Source organism: Carassius gibelio, chromosome B9 (genome assembly GCF_023724105.1).
Source record: "Carassius gibelio isolate Cgi1373 ecotype wild population from Czech Republic chromosome B9, carGib1.2-hapl.c, whole genome shotgun sequence".
In the NCBI taxonomy this organism is placed as follows: domain Eukaryota; kingdom Metazoa; phylum Chordata; class Actinopteri; order Cypriniformes; family Cyprinidae; genus Carassius; species Carassius gibelio.
This window is the reverse complement of record NC_068404.1, coordinates 12084656-12111763: the sequence shown is the minus strand read 5'-3', so window position 1 is coordinate 12111763 and position 27108 is coordinate 12084656. Positions and strand designations below refer to the sequence as shown.

General features: G+C 37.2%; 1 protein-coding gene across 3 annotated transcripts in view; it reads right to left on the bottom strand.

Moving 5' to 3' along the window:
* The window catches only part of thsd7ba (thrombospondin, type I, domain containing 7Ba), a 245886-nt gene that overhangs the window by 13365 nt on the left and 205413 nt on the right, over positions 1 to 27108 (bottom strand). For all 3 annotated transcript variants that reach the window (XM_052564976.1, XM_052564978.1, XM_052564977.1), the window contains 8 exons: positions 26794 to 26985; positions 21298 to 21564; positions 20870 to 21048; positions 9102 to 9235; positions 8823 to 8976; positions 6552 to 6693; positions 3030 to 3145; positions 2639 to 2756 (listed from right to left, as the gene is read on the bottom strand). In XM_052564976.1, coding sequence (XP_052420936.1) covers positions 2639 to 2756; positions 3030 to 3145; positions 6552 to 6693; positions 8823 to 8976; positions 9102 to 9235; positions 20870 to 21048; positions 21298 to 21564; positions 26794 to 26985 — 1302 coding nt within the window. The remainder of the gene's footprint in view (positions 1 to 2638; positions 2757 to 3029; positions 3146 to 6551; positions 6694 to 8822; positions 8977 to 9101; positions 9236 to 20869; positions 21049 to 21297; positions 21565 to 26793; positions 26986 to 27108) is intronic.

Genomic DNA, 27108 nt, shown 5'->3' with positions numbered 1-27108 from the left:
GACAATGCTGTGGATTAATCTGTTATTCACACATTGTATAGTTGCAATATTTATCAACTGTACGATTCAGTAATAGACAGAAACAGTCATCTGAGATGGCCCATCTTCAACCAGCATGGATTTCACATTGGTCCAGGCCAGGTTAAGCAAGTTTTAAACTACTCTAAACAAAGGCAGGAATACATTTTTAGGCGTATTATTATATGTGTTAAAAGAAACAAATACTAATACTGCCTTTTCATTTTAACAGCAGCATATTTAGGCAAGACTAGAATGGTTGTGATATCAATAGGATATGTAAACTAAACATTAATGATCTATAATAATTTACAGGCCACAAACTTATAATTAGGAAATATTGTAAGTGCAGCATAGTTCTACAAATTAATGAAGTAATTAATGAATGACTAAACACTCTGTGGTGGACAACAAGCTGTAGCTGCATAAAATACTTTCACAAAAGATACCTATTTGCTCTTTTCGGAGCTTGACAGCTCTTGGTCTTCGTTCAGAAAAGCTTGGACATTTTGCAAAACATCTACTTTCGCGTTCCACAGAAGAGTGAGTGACATGAGGTTGAGTAAATGCAGGGATGTATAGAAGGTCACTGTATATTAGCAGCTCTAGGGCTTCCTAACTCATTAATGTTAACTAGAACAGGATGTCTCAAACATGCAAACTGACAGCATTGAAGCTTAGACCAAGCATTTTGGAAGAATGCAATTTTGAGGCCATCACTCTTTTCACCCAACTTCTAAAGAACAAAGAAAAGGGTATATACAGACCCTTTATCAATGTTCATCTAAACTGACAGAGTGACCATGCATCTGAACTGAACTGCACTTCAGTGAGTTTGACTGTAAAGAGCCCTCCTTCCAGTCGAGCATTAAACATTTAACAAGAGGAAGAAGACAAAAAATTACATTATATTCACAGCACAACATAACTGCTCATCAAATTCATGTTTTGTGCTGCTTTCAAGAGCCGCCTCTACAGCTGGCCGCTTCAAGCACGTCATTCATTAAAACAGAAGCACTCCGGCCAGATGAGGAAGCCCTTAAAATAACGTGATTTGACAGAGGAAATATCTCTACTTGATCCTGTAGGGAGATCCAGGAGGGTTGGGGAGGAATAGAGAACAATGAAGGCTGGAATGAAGAAAGAAAAAAGGGAAAAGCACAGAGTTCTTTGGGTCTCCTGAGCTCCACTTCCAAATGCATTAAAACTCTGTGTGTATATATACAACACATAATGAAACCCAAACTCTCGGTCTCAGGCGAGGTGTGCAAGAGACAACACTGCTTTGACACAGACAAAAAAAATTCTCTTTTTCCAGCCAGTACAGCTTGAGCTTATTTCTACGCCTTTGTATGTAACCGAAAACACGCTGAGAACTTCCTGTTTGCATTGCCCGAAGACCTCCCTTTGGATTTGAAAAGTAAACTGCCTGGCTGATGGCTGAATGAAAATGAATAAAGATTGTGCTGAATGTGTCTAATTAAGAGAAAAACAAGCTGAACTCCTAAGGAGCTGGGTCATTGGAAGCATAGGGACCCGGGCTGCTTTTAAGGCTAGTAATTAGCATATTTCATGTTGCATGAAGCAATAACGTTGTTCCATCAAGCAAACAGGCCAACAAACTCTGAATTAACAATTGCAATTTTGAGAACACTAATGGGTAAAATAAATATTTCCCTTTGACTGATAAATCATTCAGCGTGTTCAGGAAACCAAGGGCTTCATAACCCAGAGTCATTAACCTGTAAGCCGATCCTTAAATATGATTCATGACATAACATCTATAATTAAAAAGGGATTCCGACATGGCATGTTAATGAATGCAAAGTAAATGCGCACCACCTGATAGTGTGAGCCTAGAGCAAGCCGAGTGTTTATCTCCATGGAACCCGAGTGCACAGGTTTGTGGGTTAGGATGCATGCAAATGAAAATGTGTCAGCTGCACAGGAATGTTAAATATTATTGCACACTGTAATTTCTAAGCATGTTTCTCCCTGATCCTTCTAAATACGGCTGATTGCTCCTTAAAGCTGAAATGATTGCTATTTTGGGCTTCCACGTTTAGAAGGATTCATGACTTCTTCAAATTCACTGTGTATACAGTATGCAGTTTTGAGAATTGAAGTCTGTATGTTTTGAGTCAGGGTTACTGTCAGAGAAGGGAAACAATATTTATGAAAAAAAAAGAAAAATTAAATCGAAAACACAAAACCAGTACTTGGATACTTGAAATACTACAGTTAAAAATAACTGTTTTCTATTTTAATACATTTTAAAATGCAATTTAGTCATATGAATAAAAAGGAACTTAGGATAAACAAAGTTCAAAAGAAGAAGAATAAATTAAGTAATTGTTTCATCAATTTCTAGATGAATAAAAGTATATTTATTAAATAAAGTAAAAAAAATGAACAACATATAATTTACATATGCATATACATTTTTTAAATAGCAGCTAAATTAAACAATCATATTTTAATACATTTTTTTGATAAATATAAAATATTTGCACTTCTTCAAAAAAGTTATTGCATATTGGTTATAGCATAAAATCTCCTGATCAACAGCCCTCTTTATATGTATAATTATGTGTTTAATTAATTACATAAGGTGTCTCACCTTTACTGCCACAGGTGTGTGAACACTCGGTCCAGGGCGCCCAGTCAGACAGGATGCAGTTAAAGGGACAGTCCACCACACAGTTCATCGCCAGTCTCCAGGGTTGAGGCAGGCCCAGCTAAAACAGCAGGACAGCCATTAACCCCACGTCCCCTCACCACACACAATCTCTGTCTGATGAACCAACCGTGAGCCAATGAGGGGCTATTACTGTAAACGGCTTCAATGAAAGAATCATTTTCTGGATATGGAGCAATACTGTAGGGAGTTAATGGACAGTCATGGCTGATTTACAGTGCATGCAGTTGAAGGACATAATACAATCCCACAGTGCTTAATTCCCCCTCAGAGAACATTTGTACCGAGAGGGGCGGCAGGAAATGAAGCTTACCTCCTCGCACACGCTCAAATCCACCACTTTGCCATCGCTGCGGATGCAATCGAAGAGTCGTGTCCTCGTGCCCTGGCCACAGATGGCATGTTCGCTCAGCTGACAGGTGCTCCAGCCTGACCCATAACCAAAGGATATGAGAGCACACACACACACACACACACACACACACACACACGGGAAAACGTCAGACCAAAGTGGCATTTAAACATAAGATTCTGTATCCTTTTACACAGCATTTCAATTCCTTTTAAATAGCCTTTCAATTAAATGCAACATCAGGAGTACATTCATACAAGCCTGGATTGCATGCTTTCATTACATTTTAAAGTATGAATGCATGCTTAATGGGCTACATTGTCCACAATGCCTAATATTGGCTGATGATACAATTAAATTTATGCATTTAGCAGAAGCTTTTATCCAAAGTGACTTACAGTGCATTCAGGCTACATTTTTTTTACCCGTATGGGTGTTCCCTGGGAATCAAACCCACAATATTTTGCACTGCTTTATATTTCGCAATGCTCTACCACTGAGCCTGATTCTGACTCGGTTCTTACTCATTTTTTTTTTCATATTCACACTACCATTCAAAATGCTTGGTTCAGTAAGATTTTGTCTTTGTGAGGAAATTTTTCTACTTGGATTAAGCAAGGTTGCATTAAATTGATTACATTGACGGTAAATACATTTATAATGCTATAAAAGATTTCCATTTCAAACAAATAAAAGCTGCTCTTTTGAACTTTCTATTCTTTCAAGATTAAAAAAATAAAAGTATTGCACTGTCCAAAGAAATATTAAGCAGCTCAGCTGTTTCCAACTTCGGATAATATTACAAAAAATGTCATGAGCACCAAATCAGCATAGAATTATTGCTGAAGTTTGGAGTAATGGCTGCTGAAAATTCAGCTTTGCCATCACAGGAATAAATTATATTATGAAAATATTTAAATATACAATAATAATAAAATAAATAATAACTACTTTGATGATATTTCACAGTTTTACTGTTTTTACTGTATTTTTGATCAAATTAATGCAGCCTTGGGAAGCAAAAGACTTCTTTCAAAAACAAAACAAAAAATCTTTCTGACCCCGGACTTTTAAACAGGAGTGTAGTTTTTACATAAATATGCAAATTGTGAATAAGTTAATATCTATTAAACAACAAAGTAGAATAAAGAGATGCATTGTGATCTGAGGGCAGAATTTAGGCCGCCTTTACGATGCTAATCTGGCTTTAAGTCAGTCTAATGGCTTCGAGGAGCAGTATCAGCATTGATATGATCAGCGATTTCATGGTCTCTGTGCAGTAAAGCACTTATCATCTCATTCATATCTCCATGCCCATTTTCTTCATTAGGCTCTATCCGGAGAATTAGTATCTATCTGCTCTACTGGACGATACTGCACATGTCCTACTGAGCTCAATATGGATGGCTTGGGGTGGCTGCAGGCGACCAGACAATCCAAAGCAGTGGATGGATTTACAGCAGGCCAGAAGTCCACATTCTCAGTGGAGAGAACAGCGTGGAAGACAGAGAAAGAGTATGAGCCTTTATCTTGCTTAAAATGCAAACTCTTAACATCATTTCATATCCATCATATATCCAAGAACCTGCTATGAGAGGCAGAGTGAAATCACAGAAGATGTGCATTAGATTAGCATGTTCCCATTATTAGTTCAGTGGATAGTATCTCCAGATATTCAACTGGAGGGTTTCTTCTATGGGCTGTGTAGCCCGTTGTTTAAGATCTGGACTGATGCCCAAAGGAAAGCAGGTAGAACCTTGCAAGAGCCAATCTTTGAGCCATCGCCATTGTGTCCTTGATAAAGGTCATTTATCAGATTGCCTTTGGGAGTTTGTCTTTGTAACTTCTCTTTATCTTTTTAGCCAGTTTTATCAATAGACATACAGCTTGACACTCTTGGGATTCTGGGGTTCAATATAAAATAAAAAATAAATAAACAAATAAAACAAAGTGTCATTGATGACACACTTCAGACGAACACAAGCAATATTTTTTAGAAATACAATTTCTCTCTTTGTGAGTCCATATAATACAAATATTAGTATTTTTCTTTCTCACACACCTATCGTTTTACTTCAGAAGACACTGATTTAACAACTGGAGTTGTAGGAGTTGCCATTAAGTTTGCTTTGTATAGTTTCTGTCGAATGAACTGTAAAAGTCCTGTTTGCTTGCATTTTATGGACACAATTTTTAAAACATTGTGTTCATCTGAACAAAGTATATCATATACTTCTAGGATGGTATTAGGATGAATAAATGATGAGAGCATTTTTGATGGAGTGTCCCCTTAAGATGTTAAAATACAGCATCTATAGAAATTAACATTTAATCAAGATAAATAAATGCTCTAAAAGTACCGTTTGTGTAAGTTATTGAATTAACTTTAATAATATTTTATTCGTAATGTTAACATAGAACCTTAAAGTGTTGCGAAAAGATTATATTGCATAAGTAATACATGCTCTATATTACATTTACAACCTTTAAAAGGGCCACAGGATGACTTGAATTAATAACAGTACAGGTGATGAGGAGCTTCAGTAGAATATCAGTGAACTGTAGTCAAACAAATGTTCCTGTTCTGTCCTGTCTGCTGTTATACTGTGCTCTTCAATTGCACTCACGAATGTGCTGGCACGCTGTATATAATTTCATATTAAACCACAATAATATATAAAAGCTTGTGAGAAAACACAATGGGTGTCAGATCCACATCAAGTTCAGCAGCAGGAAATCTTAAAGAAATAGCAGCCAAAAAAAATAAAATAAAAACCAATAACCTGATTGTTGCCTGTTAATCAAATAACAAAAGAAGAAAAAAAAGGAAATCAATACATTTGGTAGCTTTAAGGATTCATCTATATTTCATTTAGAATTTAGTGTTTGCTAAATTTATTCTATTTCTGTATCTTTCCTACTTGCTGAAGGGCACAGGTAGCTAAACATGACATCTATTATAATGGGTTTATGTGAAGATTGTTTTAACTTAAATTAAAAGTGTTTTTTTTAAAGCCTAATAAACTTTCATATTGATATCTCTCATGTATACTGTAATGTTGAATGGCTATAATCAATGATCAGTTTCACAGTGACATCAGTATTGGTGTAAGTCATAAAAAAGATGCCACTGAACAAATCTAAAAAAAAATACAGCCTTTATGTTGTTTGTACATTAATTTGAATATTGCATGTGAAATTAATATATATATATTTAATTTGATATTTAAATATAGTTTTTAATTTAATAATAATTCATTTAATATATCAATCCTCAATCAATTTGATGTTAGTATATATATATATATTTTTATCATTTTCAGAAACACAGAGAAAATCCAAATGTCGTGTTGGACCATTAGGGCCTTCAAGCTTTAGAATGTGATGCCTTAAATGCACTGCTGAAGTGAATGAGTCATGCAGCAGTCATTAGATGCTCATGTTATATTTAGTGTTGTGTCAAGCAGAATGAGAGAGACCCACTGGAGACATTGTAGTGATAATTGAAGCAGGTGCTGTTGAGGCTGCAGGGCTCTGTCTGGTTGCTGTCTGGACACACTCTGTCGGCCACTGGGGGGCGCAGCACGTGTCTCCTCCTCGTCCTCACTGTGCTTTCATTACATGGCTACAAATAAACACAGTTATAAGTTCAAGAGGGCTTTGACGCCAAACACATCAAAGTCATCAAAGACATTATTTTTATTTTTTTAAAGGTGCATATGCATGGGCAAGCTGAGCAGTAACCGCTGTGCTGTGTAATACTGCATTGTAAAAAGAAAAGAAAAAACCCCAGCAGTCAGCCAGCCACATGGTCTTGCGATGCTAAGTGCACTGTTAGAAGCTGTTAGGCTGCAGGCAGCAACTAATCTGCATCTCCATCACTGTCAGACGCTAATGAGACCCTTTAAACGGCTAGCTGGCCATGTGCATGTATCTCACTATTGGGGAGGCTGATCATCAGCAGGAGCTCTATTCAGCTAGTGCCACATATCTGTGCACCCAGGTTTTTTGGGAACATTTCATAATTATGTAAAACCGAAACTAATTAAACAAGCTCAATCACCGAACACTGGTGTTTGACATGTTCGCAGTGCTGGCTGAGCGCTTTGACACAGCGAAGAGAACAAACATTGCTTGGAACCGAGAGCGTACAAGGTAGAATTGCGATCTAATGTGATTAGCGTAGAGACCAAATTATGCCGAAATGGCTTGGCAGTCTTGTGTAGGTTGGGCCGAGCCAGGATAACTCATCCAGTTTGTTTCTGATTTGTTGAGTGCGAATTGAAGAGCTGCTTGCACTTCAATGAGTCAGTGCCCCGATGGCAAATTGTATCTAGGGTAACTTTTTATGCACAACATTAATTAGAATAACAAATGCTTCATTACTACTGGAGGTTCATCTGCATACTGATTTCAGTTGTCTCCGTGTGCACCGTTTGAAATTTCGCCGCAGGAACTCTGGAGAACTGTATGAAGATTTGACTTGTGAGGCAGCATTAATGTGAAATATTCAAATAGATGCAAAACATCTCAACACACTGTCTTATGTCATGGCCTGAGCTGAGAAGGAATCGTGCAGAGATATACTGTAAAACATTTCTGTACTTAATTCACAGACTGAATATTCTCTCTAGAGGCAAAAAAAAATGTTACGAGCTCATAAACACCAGTGCATAATTTTCACCTACAAAACAATATCAACAGCAGTCTTACTGAAGACAGTTTTGAGCAGTATGATTGCTGGTCAAGTGTTAGTGGAACATGGCCATAGTTAATACGAGCTTATATAACTGACACACAATCATAAAAACACTTTGGGATAAAAGATACACAGTATATATTCATTAGTATTAGTCAATAATTTTTTTATATATCTTTTAAACAATATTCAAATAACTTTACTATCATCTAACATTCATTAAAAACACAATTATACTATTAAAGGTAATGGCAACACTTTCTATGCTGCCTATGCTCGTAATAAATTAAAGGGCCATTTAAACTTATACATTATTGTTCTATAAGTTGTTTAAATTTATGTGTAGCTTTTAATTGTTTTAGCTTATAAAAGTTTTTAATGTTTTACTAAATTAATAAGACAAATCAATATTTAACTTACATGTTTGGGGTCGATGTGTTATTTTTAAATAAAATACATTTATGCCTTTATTCAGAAGGATGCATTAAAGTGATCATAAGGGACACTTTTACACTGTAACAAACAAATACTTTCTATTAATCAATAAATGTGTCACACTTTCTGCAAAAATACTGTGCGGCACAGCTGTTGTCAATATTCACAATAATAAGAACTGTTTCTTAAGCACTTAATCAACATATTAGAATGATTTCTGAAGGATCATCTGACACTAAAGACTGGAGTAATGATGCTGAAAATCCAGATTTGCCATCACAGTAAAAACTACTATTTAAAATATATCAAAATAGAAAACAGTTCTTTTACGTTGTAATAATATTATACAATATTACTGATTTTACTGTATTTTGATGAATGCAGTCTTAGTGAGCATACAGTATGAGACTTTGTTCAAAAACATTAGGAAATCTTACCAACTCTTACCAAAACTTTTGAGCGGTAATGTAAATATTTTTGGTCTTATTACACATTTAAGTGTCCAAAAGTACATGAATACTTTTGGGGCCTCCGTGTGCTATTCCTTGCTTCAGAGGCAGATCTGAATGTTCTGAACGTTTACATTGTGCCTTGTAGCAGCAGACATAAGGACGTCTTACTATTGAACAGGTGCTCCATTGACTCCACTGGGACATCACGCAGTCATTAGGGCACGGCAGGACGCAGGTCTGAGCTTGGGGAGGGATTTCATCCTGGTCACACAAGGTCTCATTCACACTGCTAACCAGATCCCCACTGTCACGCCTCACACACCTGTCACAGCCAAACAACAGCAGAATGAGGATGTGGAGGACGAGGGTGGCAGACTGGAGTGGGTCGTGACCCCTAAGAGAAGCATCTGTGATGGAGTTACTCTGTGAGAAATTGTCCATTCTTACCGAATCTTGCGGCTTTGCACACCCTCACCACAGGCTGGCAGCTCATCCACTGTGTTGATAGTGCAGACCGACCAGGGGTCTGTTACCCACTCGTACTGACCGCACTCACTGCGACAGGGCACAGCCTCATACACCTACAGACACACAGAGACAATAATGCACTGATTACAGCAAAACCCATTTAAATACAATTTTGAAGCATCTATCTCAAGCATCAGGGTGGCTGACGGGAACCAGAAAATGCATTTAAGAACTTTTGTAATCCTTTTTCTAGTTATGAGATTCCCTGTAGATGTTATTCAGAGTAGACGGCATTTTTAATCTGCTGCAAACAAAAATAAGGCTGTGAGGGATAGAAGTACAGTCTGTTTAATGGTTCTCTTGTTAGAACATTATCTGCTTCTGAGACAACTGTCCATTTCACTTAATAAGCTGGAAAAAAATGCTTGGCAATCAGTCCCACCAGGATTTCAATTTTCTACAGGAAAAATAAAACAAAACCAAACTGTATGTACACAGGTACTGAAATTTAATTTGTAAGCCAACACAAAATACAGGTCACAAATTAATCTTTTGGAGCGATAGGCCACTTGGGAACTTGAAAAATTATGACCAGGACCGCCTGAAATCTGAATTTTTCTTTCTTTTTATAACATCTAACTTTTTATAATCTCATTGTTATACAAGTCCCAATGCTTTGTGCGGCTCATTTTACAATGGAATCCCATGCAATACAGCTGGAGGAACATGGAACATGTATTGATCAATTTGTTTGGGCTCACAATTATAGATTTTGATTTACTAATATTGCAATAGAAGAAAAAATTAGACAAAAATGCAAACTGCTGCTAATAAAGTGCCAACTGGTTGCATTAATCAGTAATTCTCGCTATTAACAATCCATTAACTGTGACTTTGACCTTAATAAACTACTAATTTGCCTCTTATTAATAGATAGTAACTTAGTGTTTTAGGTAATAGGAATGTAGAATATGGTCATGTAGAATATTTGCTATAATAAATAGCCACTATGTTATTAAAAGGCATGCTAATAAGCAACTATTTAATGGCAAGAATTGGTCCCTTTACTAAAGATTTACCGAAAACTGTTTGCAAACATAGTGTTTGCACAGCTTTGTTTTGGTTTTCATCATATGTGTGTCTGCTCTGATTATGCTCTATTTTTTTTGGTGGCTGATGACTGGCGAGAGGCTTTTTGATGTGGCACATGTAGGGTATTCTCCTACCTCTTAAATTGACATGATTTTATTTAAAAAATGAGCCCAGAAGCCAAAAACTGCAGTCAATCAATCCATCAAACCTCATATAAAAGAGGCTTATGAAAACAGTGAACAAATGAGACCGTACGTTTATAGCTTCCTTCCCAAGGGGATATACAGACCCTAACACGCTCTCAAAATATCCCATCTGGCCCTGCAGCTGCTAAAAGCCCCATCAGCGCTCTCCTCTTGTCTCCTCTCGTCTCTCCTCATCTCCTCTCCTCTCCTTTAATGAGTGTCATTGAATTTCCAATTACAATAATCAAACAAGTGTTAAGACGATGCTCAAGATGTGAGAAGTGAGTGAAAAGATGATGAATGAAATTGGCAATAAATCAAAATAAATAAAACAAATAAATAAAAAAAAGGGTAATTTCATTAACACAGGCAAATAAAGCTCTGCAAACATGACGATATCAAGAAATGAAATTGCCACGCTAAGAAACAGTCATTAATTCAGCAACACTCATCAACAGCAGCAAACAATTTTATTTAAAAGCCCTTAATGGGGAAAGTCAGTTTTACGGCACGCCTGACAGTTTTCTGTGATGCTCCAATAAATAGCCAACCTGCCGTCTGTCTTTTACAATGGAAAGGCGGCGCTCGGTTATCGCAAATTAAGAAAAAGTTCTTGTCTTTTCTTTACATACTGTAGCACAAATATAGGCTACTATTCTCCTTCACTGCAACTTTCACTGCCTAGCTCTCAAGAGGAGGAAATATTTTAAGAAAAATAAACCAGCTATGCCGCTCACAGGTCAGTTCCTGTAGCCTCCAGGAGGATGTAGGTACTCTGGGCCTGATAATGAAGTCCCCTGATCCTTTTCAAATGTTAGTCAAAGGGCCAGAGATGACACGAAAATGTACTTCATACTTATTTAAATCTCAGTCGGCCTGTGATCAAAATACAGCGCTCCTCATATTCAGAGAAGGGCTGGGGCCACGGAGGCCAGCGGGGCAGTGGGGTTAACAGATGCACAGGGAGAAACACAGAATGAGGCACTGACCTGAGCCTTTGAAGATGTCCGTATTAGCAGTGCATGACAGGCAAAGGAGAGAGAAGAGAAATGATATATATATTAGTTTTGAGCTTTAACTCCTCCTGTGCAATAGCCGGTTGCTGTCTGGACTAGCTAAGTAACTCCCTTCAGCAAATTAGAAAAGTGTAGAAGAAATTCAGTGCAGATTTTCTGGCTTTGTGTGCGTAATTCTGTGTGAATGAAGGATGAAGGTGAAGACTTCTGCCAGAGTGAAAAGGTAATTAACTTCCTAAATTGCATAAATATCCCAAATTCTAGAAAACAAATAGCGTTTTACACTAGAGGGGAAGCTGACCAAACCATAAAAAAAAAAAAAAAAAAAAATGATTTAAATCCACCAGAACTTCTATTATCGTCTACTTGATGTGAACGTATGTATGAATGCTATGTTACATTAGATTCGAAATATCAAACCAAATGGCATTTCAGAAAGGGAAAAAAAACCAATAAAATAAATAAATAAATAATAAAAACCCATTCTGAACTTAAAGTTAATGTACCATTTAAAATTAAAATATATTTATTGGAACACTTTCACAGATTCATAGGTCAAAAGATGAATTATATATATATATATATATATATATATATATATATATATATATATATATATATATATATATATATATATATATATATATATATATATTGATATTTTGTATAGAATGCATAAAACATTCATTGATTTTTAAGAGTCCAAATGTTTTTTCAGGACACTCTAAACATGAAATGCACATTTAAATATTTAATAAATTGCCAACCGTTTTCATATCAATATATATATTGACATTTAGTAATAAAAAACTGTCTAAATAAAATTATTTTAACATTCAGTTATTTCTTTCAGAATATTTTACACTCTATACAGACGGTATGCTACATATTTTTTTATATAATAATATAATATATTGTTGTATGTTCTGATATCGAATTATTCATACAGCATGTTTTGGCTAACAACAAGATACTTATAAAAGAGATATAATTGTTGTGCATAGTAGGTCAAAGCAGTGCTAAAAGAGCACAAAACAAATACTGAGGGCATCCACAGTGTATATAATATATGCACACCCCCACACACACAGAGCCCTAACGTGAGAGCAGCAGAGACGGCAGTAGTAAGCCTGGCAGGCAACTTTCGACTCTATAAATCTCTTTAAGTGTCACAGCCTGACTCAAACTTCAAACAGATTGGGCCATTACTGTCTCCTGGCCCCTGGAATCAGACAAAACAATCGGGGTACACTGAAACACAGGGAGATAAATGCTACCACGGTGATGGCTTCTAAAACACTTAAGGTGATGTTCTGATATTGAAACGCTGATACAAGGCAAAAATGGGAGACAAAATAAAAGGAGGAGATTTCGGGAAGTACCGGCGGGCTATAGGGCAGACCTAGTGTGCACACACTGAAGGTCTAAAACAACGTTTTAGGACACCAAGACTGTGTGATTCTATCTGATAGGTGTCAATAATAGATCGGAGAAAACTTCAGTGGAATGGAACGACTTTTTAACAAATTTACTCACCCTAAAGAAACTTCTGTGATTTTTGTAGAAGTGTGAGAGACAAGTAATGGCAGATGGCAAGATTTTCAGTCCAGAGTAACTTAATTTATTTCTATTATATATATAAAAAGAGTTGAAATATAGATTTTTTTTGTCTGTTTTTTTCGGAGCTTGACAGTCTGATCTCTGTATTATGAATATTCTTATGAATTAAGAATGTTTTATTGCATGGGTAAACATAGAAAATAGTCTTTTGACAGTAGTGCATACATTATTTAAAAGCAACATTACAGAAAACAGTGCCTTTAAAACTCCCCGCTGGCAGCCAATGACAAGACATGAAAAACTCCTTAAGATGCTTAAGTAGAATGAGCAAATGCCATCATCGTCTGACATATTTAAATAAATCTCCAAATGATCCATAATCATGTAATCTTTTTGTCAAAAGGCTTTGTAACTAAATGAGGGTGAGAAATGACGAACGATTCCGTTAAACTCCACTGGATGATCAGATACAAACAAAATTTGTCTTGACACGAATCATTTCAGCGTGGCAGATTATTCATAACCACCGTTTCAATTCTGTCCTGTTCTCAATGCACGAAATGTTCTGCAACTGTGGAGGAGTTTTTATAAATGCATAATTTTACTACTAATTCAATCATTTAGATGACTCCACACACACTCAGACACATTTTTAGGAGACAATTAATACCTCTTTATTTGTTCTTAATTCAAACGACAAGCAGCTATTCATTCTAATACCAGGAGCTTTCATTGGATTAACGCTAAGAGTTACATTTCTGACCTCTTTTTCCAACCAGGGGATTCCATGCCTATCAGACGACAAGTGAGCATTTATTATTTATATCATCACGCAGTTCTCTTTTCGTTATTCTAATTAGTTGATAAAGTGATGGCTAACCTCTGTAACATAGCTAAACGCTCCAGGCCATCTGGACTGCAGGAGGACTTTCACAAAGCTGGAAAGACTCCAAGAGCAAATTGAGCACCACACCACCGGGGACCGAACAATATGCATATTCAGAACGACTGTGTGATGCAGAAGATTATCAGAGGAGGAACACAAGTGCCAACAATGACCACATGGGTTTTACAACTTTTACTCAACTTCTCAACCTGCTGTAGAGTTTCTGGTGTCTGTATTTTCTCAATTTTTTTTTCAATTTCACACTATTCTACACCCAGGGCACACGACCTAACATCATGAAATCCAGAGGTTTGATGTCATCTCTGTGTCCTAAACAAATTGCTGCAGAAGACATCAACTACTGAAGTTGTTTGGATTACTTTTACAGTGCCACTGAGATGATGGAAATACAAACTGATAGCTTCGTGCATTCATTACAAAGCTCCTTCGTGCGAAAAATCACAGAAACAAATTCCACCTGCCTTGGATGTGTGGTGATAAATAAAGATTCGATGACGCTAATCTAATGCTAGCATTGTCACTGCGAGCAAGGAATCTTTCACCCTTTCACGCCTCCTCTTGTTGAAATGTTCTCTGATTATAAATGAGTCCAAGTGCAATTCAAGCTCATAGGATAAATAACAGCACCTCTGGCATCAAACACATTTGAGAGCGTGTGTAAGAGAGATGTGGAGAAACGCTGTGGGCCACTCATTAATGAAGTGAAGCAGCTTTTGCCCAAATCAAAACATCAATCTCCAAAGACCTCTCTGCTAAACAAACCTCCGAGTTAACAATTTGACAGGGAGTATCAAAGCATAACATCTCTTTCGCCTAGTCATTCGGCACAAATACAGTACATTTCCCCACAGTTGGAAATGCCAGATATACACGCAAAGCCTAAATGAAAAAAACGTATTGATTTTGTTGTTTTCAATAAAGGAAGCTGTGATTGTTTCAGCATGGGGGCAAGCACCGCAGTTATGGCCATAACCAGTGAGCAGCAACATATTTTGCCCGAAATGCACTTGAAAACTGTGACACATATCATCATCTGTAAGTGGCTGAACTCTGCACCAATTATGGAGGCGGCAGTGAGGGGGGGAGCAGCTTTCGTCTGCTTATTTACACTCTTGTTTCCAGTTAACAAAAGAAAATGTCACACACTTTTAACCGGTCAGTACTGAGAGCCTTCCTTTATATGAACCCCCAATCACACCAAGGGTAAGACTTCACGAGTGACACTATAACAGACTGTAATGCTACAATAGACAACTTAGGACAAAACTCAGATTTTAACGATTGATTTGCTTTTATTTTATGAGTATGAATTTGAATAGAATTGGCCACAAAAGACAGGATGCTGAGTTTTCAAATGGAATTACAGAAAGATGGATTTACTGAATTGTAACAAACTAATTTAAGAAAAACACGCATTTATACAGACTCATTTCTGTACACAAAGTTCAATACGGTCAAAAGATCAAAACAAGTCATCAAAAGTTTTACCTCATAAAATACTGGTAAATGTAGTTTTCATTGTCCAAAAAAGTTAGCATATTAAATACAGCAAAACATATTTAGGCATAAGCATATTTATTTAATGCAACACTCATGTCTATAGGTGCCATTTCAAACATTGTTTCTTATAACATCTTTACTGTTCTATAATATTTAAAAGGAAAGTTTACAGAATATTATATTTTCACAGAGATTATCAAAATAAAATAAGTTTAATTTTACGTTTTAGTTTTACTACTATTTGTATCTATTGTAAATAAGAGAGAAGGAAAACACAAAACACACAAATGATTATCTGCATAATAAGCACCACAATTCAATATATTAAGAACATGAATGTAAAGTACTGTACCAGGTTGCCAACAATGGGAAGCTTTGTAAACAAATCTAATTCTAGCTGTAACATGCTGTAATATGGTTAAATAAAAAGTGTGCACAGAAGTAGAATGTCTTTGTGAGGTTTAACAACAGCCTTTCATCATGTTTCCCTACGCTGTAGTGCATGTAATCTTGCAGAGCAGTCCCAGCATACAAAAGCATGACAAGATGGTTTCTAAAAGTCTACTTCTGAGCTAAAGACGTGCTTCATTTAGAAGCTGTGGGAGAGGCAGAAATGCTTTATAGCGAGATTGGTTTCTAAGCACAGATTTACAGAGGTTGTTAAATTATGCAAGCCTGCTGAACACAGGCCCGTCTCATCAGCAGAACAGTCTGCCTCAGCGCACATGATGGCTACCATATGGCACCCAGCTCTGGAGGTGGGCAAGAAGAATGTTCTTTACACAGCGAATCTAGCACCGAGCCCTCCACTGCGGGTAAAACAGACTTCAAACTGTGGCGGAGACTGCACCAGCCCTGAGGAGGACTGCATCTGTTGGATCTGATAGAAACATCACTATTTCCCACACTTAGTAATGATGATCCTAAACATTAAAGTAAGAGCCAGAAAATTACATGTCACTAGCAATTCAGAAACATGGACTATTTCACACAAATGAGTACAAGTCATATTTGCAATGTTCATACTGCTATGCACGGCAATGTAATGAAGTATAAGGAGTTACTTAGAAGTGGAGCAAGGAAATATTAATGTTACAAGTGCACTCAAATCTTGTTCAAGCGTCTAAACAAACTGATGAAAATGTATTTTCGAAACCAAAGACAGCTGTCTCGCTGCATAGTCAGCCAATGACTAAACAGAGAGTGTTTGAGTACTAAGGCTTCCAAACAGGCTTCCAAAACCACTTCATGTGATAATCTACAATAAATTCAAGAGACAACCAACTAAATATCCACCCATACATCCATCTAGGAGCTTATGTTCAAAAGTCCATCCACTTTCATTAATTTGAAAAGAGAAGCCTGTACATTCTGCTAAACAACTCGTTTTATGTTCCATGAAAAGAACGTGTTTCAAGTGATTTGAGTTAAAGGGATAGTTCGCCCAAATATGACAATTCTCTTATTAATTACTCATCCTCATGTTGTTCCAAAACTATATGACCTTTGTTCATATTCAGAAAACAAATCAAGCTATTGTTGATGAAATCTGAGAGCTTTCTGACCCTGCATAGACAACAATGTAACTACCACATTCAAGGCCCAGAAAGGTAGTAAGAAAATCGTTAAAATATTCTTTTTGAAATCAGAAATCATCCATAATTTTAGGAATACTTTTTGTGCACAAAGAAAAATAAATTACGACTATATTTAACAATTCTCCGCTTCACTGTTTGTCACCATTTGTGAGTGTACCACGACGCATTACATGGTACTCTCGTGAACTAATGTCACATGGACTATTTAAAAAAAATGTACTTAATACAGTTCTGGGCCTGGAAACATTTAAGTTGCATTGCTGTCTAAAGAGGGTCAGAAAGTTCTCGGATTTCATCACAAATATCTTAGTTAGTGTTTCAAAGATGAATGAAGGCCTTACAATTTTGGAACGACATGAGGGTGTGTAATTAATAACAACATTTACATTTTTTTGGGTGAACTATCCCTTTAAGACATGTTGGCATCGTTATAAAACAATAGCTAAACTCATCAGACTCTCGTTTAAGGAGGTTTTTCACAATCAGGAGCATGTGCCACAAATGTAGCTAGTTCCTGCACAGTTCAATTTACAGATCAGTAGTAAGACACAGCATAGGGATGACATGCCTTCATGCACTACCTCCTCCTGCTTCCGTCACAGTGGCTGATCATCTGTTCAGCATGAGGAGGCGAGATATCAATCTCATCTCTGTCGAGTGACTCACTGTGGGGAATGGTGCAAGAAGAAACATCTGGAGAAGGTTGCGCATCATCCAGTCTCCCATTTGGAGTGGCTGATGGCAGAAAATCACAGGGCAAAGACGGTCAGAATCATCAGCATTTATCGGGATAATGAGATGGAACGCTCTTCGATTGACGTGTGGTAAATTGTAACATTGCTTAAATAAGTTATCCTCCCAGGAAAGAGAAAGGAAAACTACAGCATTGGGTTCTTGCTAAAAGTTAATGGTGACAGGAAGAAGGCGCTGCAGCCCTACACCCGTGTTATGTCCTTACAGGGCGAGCATGTTAGAAAGCCAATCAATAAATAAGTGGTGTAAAGACAGCTCTGGTCAGCTGTTTACTAGTCCGAAAGGGAGCTGGAACAATCTACTGATTGTGAAAGGCCTCTCCGAGCCTGTAATACCCGAAAGCCTAAATTATGAATGAATACAGAGCACTGCCCTTCTCTTTGACTCACAGCAGAAAGCTGCACTGGGGAAAGTGAGAATTGCTTGTTAAATGTAGGGGCCAGACAGCCACAGACAGATTATCAAAGACACATAACAAGCCAAAGCTTACAAGGAATGTGGCATGTAAACAAAGTTTCCTTAACTAGTCCTGTTCCAAACAATTTACTTAGGATCCGGCATTAAATCCCACTCAAGAAATGTGATCTGATCTGCAGCAAATCACATGAATTTGATGTGACAATACTGGAATGTCAATTATAGTGTTGATAGTGCACTTTTTTTAGGAAAATGTTTGCCAGTCTTGAATTGCACTTTATATGCTTTGCTCCTAACCATAAATTGCACTAATAAGGTTTTCGACTGTTCTTGGACCATTAGTTTCAACACAAAGACATTCACTCTGCTTTTCTTACTCTCCAGTCCATAGAATAGAAAAATCCCTAGGAAATGGGGAATAAACACATGACACAAAAAATGATAATAATTGTTAACATTTAGAAATTGTGTCGTCTTTAATTTCACAAAGCACAAAATTGTGATTATCACATTTGGAGGTCAAAAGGTTTGTCAGTCAATCTTCCAGACAGTGATCGGATTTAAGGATGTATGATATTTTTTCCTTCAAACATTTTTAGTAAAAAAAAAATCTCACTGCTGGAGATAGACAATGGGCTGAAAAGAAAAACTTTTCAGATGCTATTAAAAATATATTTTACAAAGACAAAAACAGACACATGAAACAAAGCCAGTTTAATTACATTTAATTTAAACAATGAATGTTGATAGATGATACAGTATATGAGGGCAAAAGATACAAGTGATGTATGCAGCTGTTGAGATGTGCACTTCACTGAGTCTTGTGGATAAATTGTCTAGAAGTCTAGAGAAACGCAATTAAAGCTTCCCAGATGTGCATTAAAATGACCACATTAATACTGATTCATTTATAATGACTGTAATAATTTTGTGCACACATAGCATGTGGATGCCACAATTAGTGAAAGGCTATTTAAAACGAAAAATGTCATGTAGCACATGGAAAGTGGAAATATCTCTATACCCTCTGTTTCAAAAGGCTCATTTAAAAAAAGTTTCATTTTTGGACAAATTTTCATTTTAATGCATCACTATTCAGATAAAGAGCAAATGGAGAGTTGTGCTGCAACACCAAGGTCATGGGTTTGCTTTCCAAGGAAGCGTTAACTGATAAAATGTAAGACTGAATGCTGTGTCACTTTGCATAAAAGCTTCTGCCAAATGTATGAAAACATGAAGAAAAAGCGTAGTCTTCTCTAAAGTTTCAAAAGCAGATTAGATCCAACCAATAAATGTGCTCAGATATACCAAGATACCAAACACTGCATTCAAAATTCAGAGATCTCAATATGAACCCCAACATTCCCCATCAAACCCTTCTGAGAACTCCATTAAGTCTTCTGAGTTATAAAAGGGCATCCTCAGACCGACACAATTTTCATCAGGGTCTCTCTCAAACTCAAACACATTCACACACACAAATCCACTGTGGCTTTGGTGGTGACTTTCCACTATACTTATGAAGAATTGTCAATCTCCACACCTTTTGCAGTGTGGGCCGCTTCAAAAACCGCCAGCTGCACAGCCTCTCTGCCAAGACCACAGAACGGCCGTTTCAAAATGTTAACAGTAAGAGTTCATCTCCCCAAAAGACTGGAAGGGGCATTAGCCAAGGCAAACTCTGCCTTTAGTGAAGGGGTATTTTGAGTCCTGTTAAACAGTGGGCCCATAAAAGTTGTTAGTAGGCACTTAACCATCTGTACACACAGCAGCAATAGAATGCATTTGAATATTTTTCACGCACACTGCCTCATCTGCATACTGACCTCTAGAAACCAGCGTGTCCTCTGCAGCCCATTCCAGCACACACAGCACATTTATAATATCATTTCCCTTTAAAGAGGGGCCCATCTGGGAGCAAGCTGTCGCAAATGTACTCGTAGATGAATGTACCTTCTTTATGCTATTCTTTCATTTTGTGCAGATACAGTTACATCTAATTCAGACTCAAACAACATCCTTACTCATGCATAAAGGACATCATTATTGACCAAATAAGCATTTATATCACCAAGATTGAACAATATGCGAGGCATATGTGTACTTTAGCGAGATAAGGACTGGCAGTGTTGCACATGCTCAAGCAACAGCGTTTAACATAACACTTGTACAAACTGTCCTAACTAGCTGACAGTGAAAAGAGGAGAGGAGAGGTCACAAAAAGACAGTCTGCGCTAATGGTCATGATTTTCTGCAAGGAGCACAAATCTACAGCAATCAGCAAGAGTATTTACATGGACACTTGTTAGCACCTTTGTGCTGTCTCACTGTGAGAAACAAAACTATTTAACGGATGAGGAGATTGTGTTTGTTCATATTTTAGCTTCGAGGCTGTAGTACATTCAGTAAACTGCACTTAATGAAGAGGCATGCATTAACCGGTGAAATGGTAATGAGTTGAATGTTAACCGTGCTGAAAATGCAAAATGTATCTCTAGGCGGCTTAAATATATTCCGGTGGGGATATTTCAGGCATTCAATAAAAACGGATGTGTTAAAGGCCCTAAATGAAACCGTTTACATGAGCGATTATCTGAATCATGATGCCTGCGATCATAGAGTCTAATGATTCTCATTACTCGCTTCTCACTGATGATCCACCATATGGCAGTGGAAGCCCACAGAGATACTATTTCCCTATTGGGACCGCACATCTCACCTGATTCTTCAGGTCTAGTTTGGGGCATGGCCGCCCGCCGTTGAACGGCTTCTCCCGGAGCCATTTGGACCTGACTTTTAGGCCGCTGCCACAGGAGGCGCTGCAGGCTGACCACGCTGACCAGTCGCTCAGCTTGCAGTCCAGAGGGCAGGGCATGTGGCAGACCTCTTCCACCAGACCTGCGAAAGAGCATGTCGAGCAATCAGAGCAGTCTAGCCCCTGCCATTCAACATCACGCTAACAACGTTAGCAGAAACACCTGGTGCCGATGCTGAGACCTCCGTCTAATTTACACTGACAGTTCAGGGCACCCCACAGATTCCTATTTGACTAATGACTGCTTGCCTTCCCAGTGGAGGAAAAAATACTTGGCTCTTTACTGACAGAGAAAGAGAAGAAAAGTTGATGGAAATTAGTAGTAGACGAACCTGATTCACTGCAGAGGTCTGGGCTAACCAGGTGGGCATCGTGGTCCAGACAGGCCACGGCACGATAACGTAATCCATGACCGCAGTCACGCACCTGTCGCCGACCCCTCCATCCCTGGAGGGATCCTTGCCCCGGGGTCTCCAATAGGATACAAGAGGACCAGTTACCATATGGCTGAGAAACAAACTCCTCACACGGACAGGGCTCGGACTCCACAAGAGGGTACAAGTCTTCGCGATGACAGCGCTCTTGTTTGCGGCTCCGACCTGAAAAGGATGGAGAGCCAGAAAGAAAGATGGAAATAGAGAGGGGAAGCAATGAATAACAGAGACTAGTCATCTGAATTTTAGGTGCCATTTGGATGAAACATTCAGACAGCACTCATGTGTGTAATATACTTATCTGTCTTTGAAAATTATTAAAACGTTAATGATGTCTGGATAACTGGACCATTATTCATACTGCTGTCAAATGTGGACTGCTAAGTGCCACTGCCAACATCCCCAGGGAACGATTAAAGAACTATTCTGAGTAGACTGAAATGGAAACGCTTAGTGACGATAGCAGGAGTCACTGAATAACTTCCAAGCAAACATGCCGATCTTTCAGCACACTTTATATGATGGAGCAGACATGTCCAATCCTTCAGAGTTCAGCTCCAACTTTAATTAAACTAATCAAGGTCTTAAGGGTTACTAGAAATATCCAGTTTTGGAGCTAGGACGCTACAACGTAGGGGGAATATTGGTATGTTTTTTGTCCTCAGTGATATCTGAGGACTTTTGGAGGGACCAAACCGTCAAACAGAAGTGGGGTCTAATTTTGATTCCCAGAGAATGCACAAAATGATAAAAATGACCAATTTCAATGTACTGCAAGTTGCTTTGTATAGATGCTTATATTAAATGCTTAAATATCAATTTTATATAACTATTTTAAAAGGTTTTTTGACACCTAAATGAAAATATTGCCATCAATTAGCAATTTACATTTATGCATTTAGCAGACACTTTTATTCAAAACAACATACAAAAGAGGAACAAAACCAATTTTGAAAAAAACAAACAAAACAACAACAATAATCGGGAATATACAATGCAGGTTCATTAGACAAACAGATTAGGAAGAAAGCTAGAATTACTCGTCCTAATGTCTTTCCAACTCCACAATAATTTGGTTAATCTTTCAAACACAATGATATTTTTAATGAAAACTGAGAGATTCTGTCACTCCATTGAAAGTCCATTCACCAAAAACTGACACATCAAATTTCCAATTTCGTTGTTTCTCATACAGTATAACCACTAATCAAGGCACTTCCATAAAGCTCATCAAATATGTTAAACAGAAGCTGAAGCTTAATCTAATTTAATGCATGACGCGCAAGAACAAACTTCACTGGTTCTTGCTGAAGCTCAAACGTCCTTGCCTGACACTTTCAAAGGAGGGACAAAAATCTCTCAGGTTTCATTAAAAACGAAGATGAAAGAAAGTCTCATGGGTTTGGAACAACACGAGGCCGAGTAAATGATGACAGAATTTTCATTTTTAGATGATCAAATAACCCTTTACTTTTATAGGGTTTTATAATAAGTTGTAAACGTACCCGTTTGTATGTTATAAATGTTTAGCACAAAGGAAGTGCTGAGAACTGAACCAACCAGACGCGTCTTCTTTTCTCTCTTCAACATTCTTTATTTTTAAATATACAAACACAGACCCGCAGCACTCTCATGGTCAGTGGAGCATATCCATCTAATTTATCTAATGAGGAGAGAAATGAATAGATTTCACATCATAAAGGCTTCTGTTTAAGAGGCTATTAGTTCCTCTTCGCACACTTCACTTCCTGGAACATTTCAAATTAGTCATGTCCATTAGACATGATGAATGCTATTAGGTTATATAAATAAAAGGATCTGTTCATTAGATTTACTGTCACTAATACTACAGACCAGCGTTCAAAAGGGTCCTCAAACCTGTCAAGCATAATTCCATCAGCCAGTCAAACCTGTGGGTTTATTACTGGACAATTTAGCATGGTCAAGCTGAAGAGCTAAATGAAATATGATGCTTTGATGTACTGGATTCAGAAGCTTTTTGCATTTTGTTGTTTGATTGAAAGATGCTGTTGGCTTGCATCAATGAGATTGGTGTGGTTTTGCTGTCAGCTTAAGCTTTTCAAATAATGCTGATGAAAGATCATCATCATTAAGCATGATGCAATACTCAATGGATTCATGAATCTCTGGTCGAGTCAAAAGCTAAATTAGACTGTCTCAGAGAATGTGTGATTAGACAGCTTTGTGTTTCAAATTAGCTGCACAGAGGGTCAACCAAGAAAACCAGGAGTACTTGTTGCTAGGATTTACGTGCATGGGTTTAGAGTGTATGAAAAATGGATTTATTTTTCATATTGTATATCTAAGGATACGCATCTAAGGATTGCAACAGTTTAAGTTTAATAGTTAGTTACAGGATAAGTTTTCCACCAAATGTGTACTGCTAATATGATGTTATATGTAAATTAACAATGTCTACTCTTTCTCCATTTTACCTGCACTCAGATATCCCTGTTTATTTGTCAGCAAAAGTTTGCCGGATGATGCAAAATATGTCATTTTGCATCATCCAGCAGACTTTTGACAGCTGCAGGTCTTTTCTTAAAAGTACAGATCGAGCTTCTGGATTTTTGTATTCCCACCCATAGACAGTTGGATCCAAAATTTAAAAATAGATTTTTTTTTTTTGCCAAAGTCGTTTTTCTCTGTTTTCCTACACAGCACTGATTTTTTTTTTTTTTTTTACTTATATTTCTACAGCATAGATAGCAAAGTTTGCCAGTAGTGAATTCCTACACAGTAATACCAATGAAAACAGTTTAAAATGAAGCCAAAATAGAATTGGTGACTGCAATAGTGGACAGCAACAAAGTAGTTTTACATTTAATACTTAAATACTTTTACTGGAGTAATATCTTATTGGTGTATCTCCATTTTTGCTCGAGTACTTGATACTATATGTGTACTTCATCCACCACTGGTTGAGTTTCTCAGAGCAACACACAAAAGAGCTGAACTCAAATAAATCTGAATAGAATAAATCCTGTTTATGAATTAACTGGTTTAATGGATAATTCAACAACTCACTCACAAGCAGTCACTTGTTTGTTTTTTTCCTGAATGAATCATACGGTTTAAACAAAACTGTTGAGTGAATGATTATTTGACTTCCTAATAAACATTCTAACTTTTAGTACCATCCATCTATCAGGAGGAAGCCTCTATATCCAGTACACAGAGAGAGTGTGAGATGGACACAGAGACAGAGGTAGAGGCAAAGAGAAACTCACACTCTCACTGATGTCCAGAAGTTTTTTGAGAAGTGTTTGCCAGCCTCCATCTGTTTTTGGTGTACAGAGGCGGTCAGTGATAGAAAACAGCTCTAACAGTGTGAAATCTCTGTCAGTACACTGCAGCCTCACTGACAATCTGCTCTCTGCTTTCACTGCATGTGTTAGAGTATGTGCATATGTATAAACACACACACACACACACACTTGTCAATAGTGATAATTCATTATTTATGACACCTCCAGAAACGAACACCTGCTGGATATTGTGCATTCAATAAGCAAGAAACACAATCTTAGCTTGCCATTTTTAAGGCTTCATTTCTGTCTTCATTTTTTTTTTTTTTTTTTTTTTATGCTCTTGAATTTCTAGGTTGAAATCTGACATTTTAGCTTGTGATCGTCTTTGATGTGGGATTTCCTAAACTTACGAGGTGAAGAAAGCCTTTGAAAGTTTATCTGACACAGTGAATACGTCACATTGTGAGAGGTGCCAGATCTTAATGAGAGCCAATCAGGAGTTTTATGCGAACAAACTAACTAAAGAAGAAAGCACTGCAGTAATTCTCCAACGGACAGCTCCAAATCTGCCTGTAGAGCAGTTCACAGCAGGTCTCTGATCTCTGATGATAGACAGGACTGTCAAAATAAGTTGGGTAGGTGCAGTAACACTAAAGGAAAGAAGCGGAGGATAGTTAATCAAATAATTAATGTCAATTCTCCTCAGTGGTACTGACTGGAGTGCTGAACTCAAAGTTCACTTTAAATGACTTCCTTTTCAAGACCTTTTTTCCTAGCTTTAGCTGATTATGCTCAGCTAAGGAATATACTAAAGCTGACTTGTCTGTCAGCTTACTCCCTTTGTTAAAATGATATTCCTCAAGTGATACTACAATTGTCTCGAGAATCCATTGTATATCTTGGCACTAGCTCTCAGAGGATTTTACAAATACGCCACTAATTTGTACCCGACCTTGTCAGGATATAAACAAGCTTATCGACTTGCCACGGTATAAGGATTTAGCTCATTCACTGTCGCTGTATTTGTCTTGTTGTGTGACTTTTCCATTATAAACACTAAACAAACATCCTGCTGACTGTAAGAAATGAATATAATTAACCTTGCTCTTAGATTTCTTGAGGAAAATGACTACTATTTGATAAAACATGCCAGAGAACATCAACACATATAAACAATACTGTACCTATATGATCATTTAAAGTACTTTTACCCTTATTTATATATTTGTATATTTATAAAAAATAAACAGAATCAAAAGCATTGTAAAATCCAGTTTAGTTAATGTGTTGTTCAAACTTTTTTTTTTTTTTTTTACACAGAATCAGATTTATTCATCTAAAAATATTATCTAGTATTTTCCAGTGAGACAAACTATTTATATTATAAATTTAAATTTTATAATAGTGTTCCTGTAGCTCAACTGGTAGAGCACTGCGTTAGCAAACAAGCAAGCGCAAGGTTGTGGGTTAGATTCCCCGGGAACACATGATATGTAAAAATTGATAGCCTGAATGCACTGTAAGTCGCTTTGGATAAAAGCGTCTGCTAAATGCATAAATTTAATTTAATTTAAATTTAATTTAAATTTATAGTTTTACTCCTTAATCATGTATTATTTTATTTTTCTACATTATTTCACATTATTATGTACATACAGTACAGACCAAAAGTTTGGAAACATTACTATTTTTAATGTTTATGAAAGAAGTTTCTTCTGTTCATCAAGCCTGCATTTATTTGATAAAAAAAAAACCAGCAATATTGTGAAATAGTATTACAACTTAAAACAATAGTTTTCTATTTGATTATACTTTAAAAAAATAATTTATTCCTGTGATGCCAAACTGAATTTTCAGCATAATTACTCCAGCCTTCAGTGTCACATGTAACATCCAGTCTATCACATGATCATTTAGAAATCATTCTACAGTCTCTTGGATTTACCAGAAGTTACACAGCTTACTTAAGAATATAATAGTTAATGCACAAGCCCTTTGTTTACCAGTCTTATAGACTTTTCCCATTAATGTTATTATCACATAAGCTTTGGAGCGGTCATAATATAGGTTACATATTCACAACTTTGTTAATCACCATTTTAGTTTTCTCACTGGATCTCACCTGTTAGTGTGCGTTTGCGGACACGTCGGCTCCCACAGCCAGAACATTCAGAGAATTTCGACCAGGAGCTAAAGGTGCAGTCGTCCCTGCACGGCACCCAGCAGCTCCTGAAGCGTGACGGCATTGGACCGGCCCACCGGAGACACTCTGACACGGCTGCCATCTCATCATACTCATCCACACAGCTCACTCCTGAGAAGACAAACACTTCTTTAATACAACAGCTCATTTGCAGTTATTGATGCTTACTTAAAAAAATTAAATAAACATTGCTTACACTGTTAGTCATTCTACACTCCAGTCAACACCAATCCA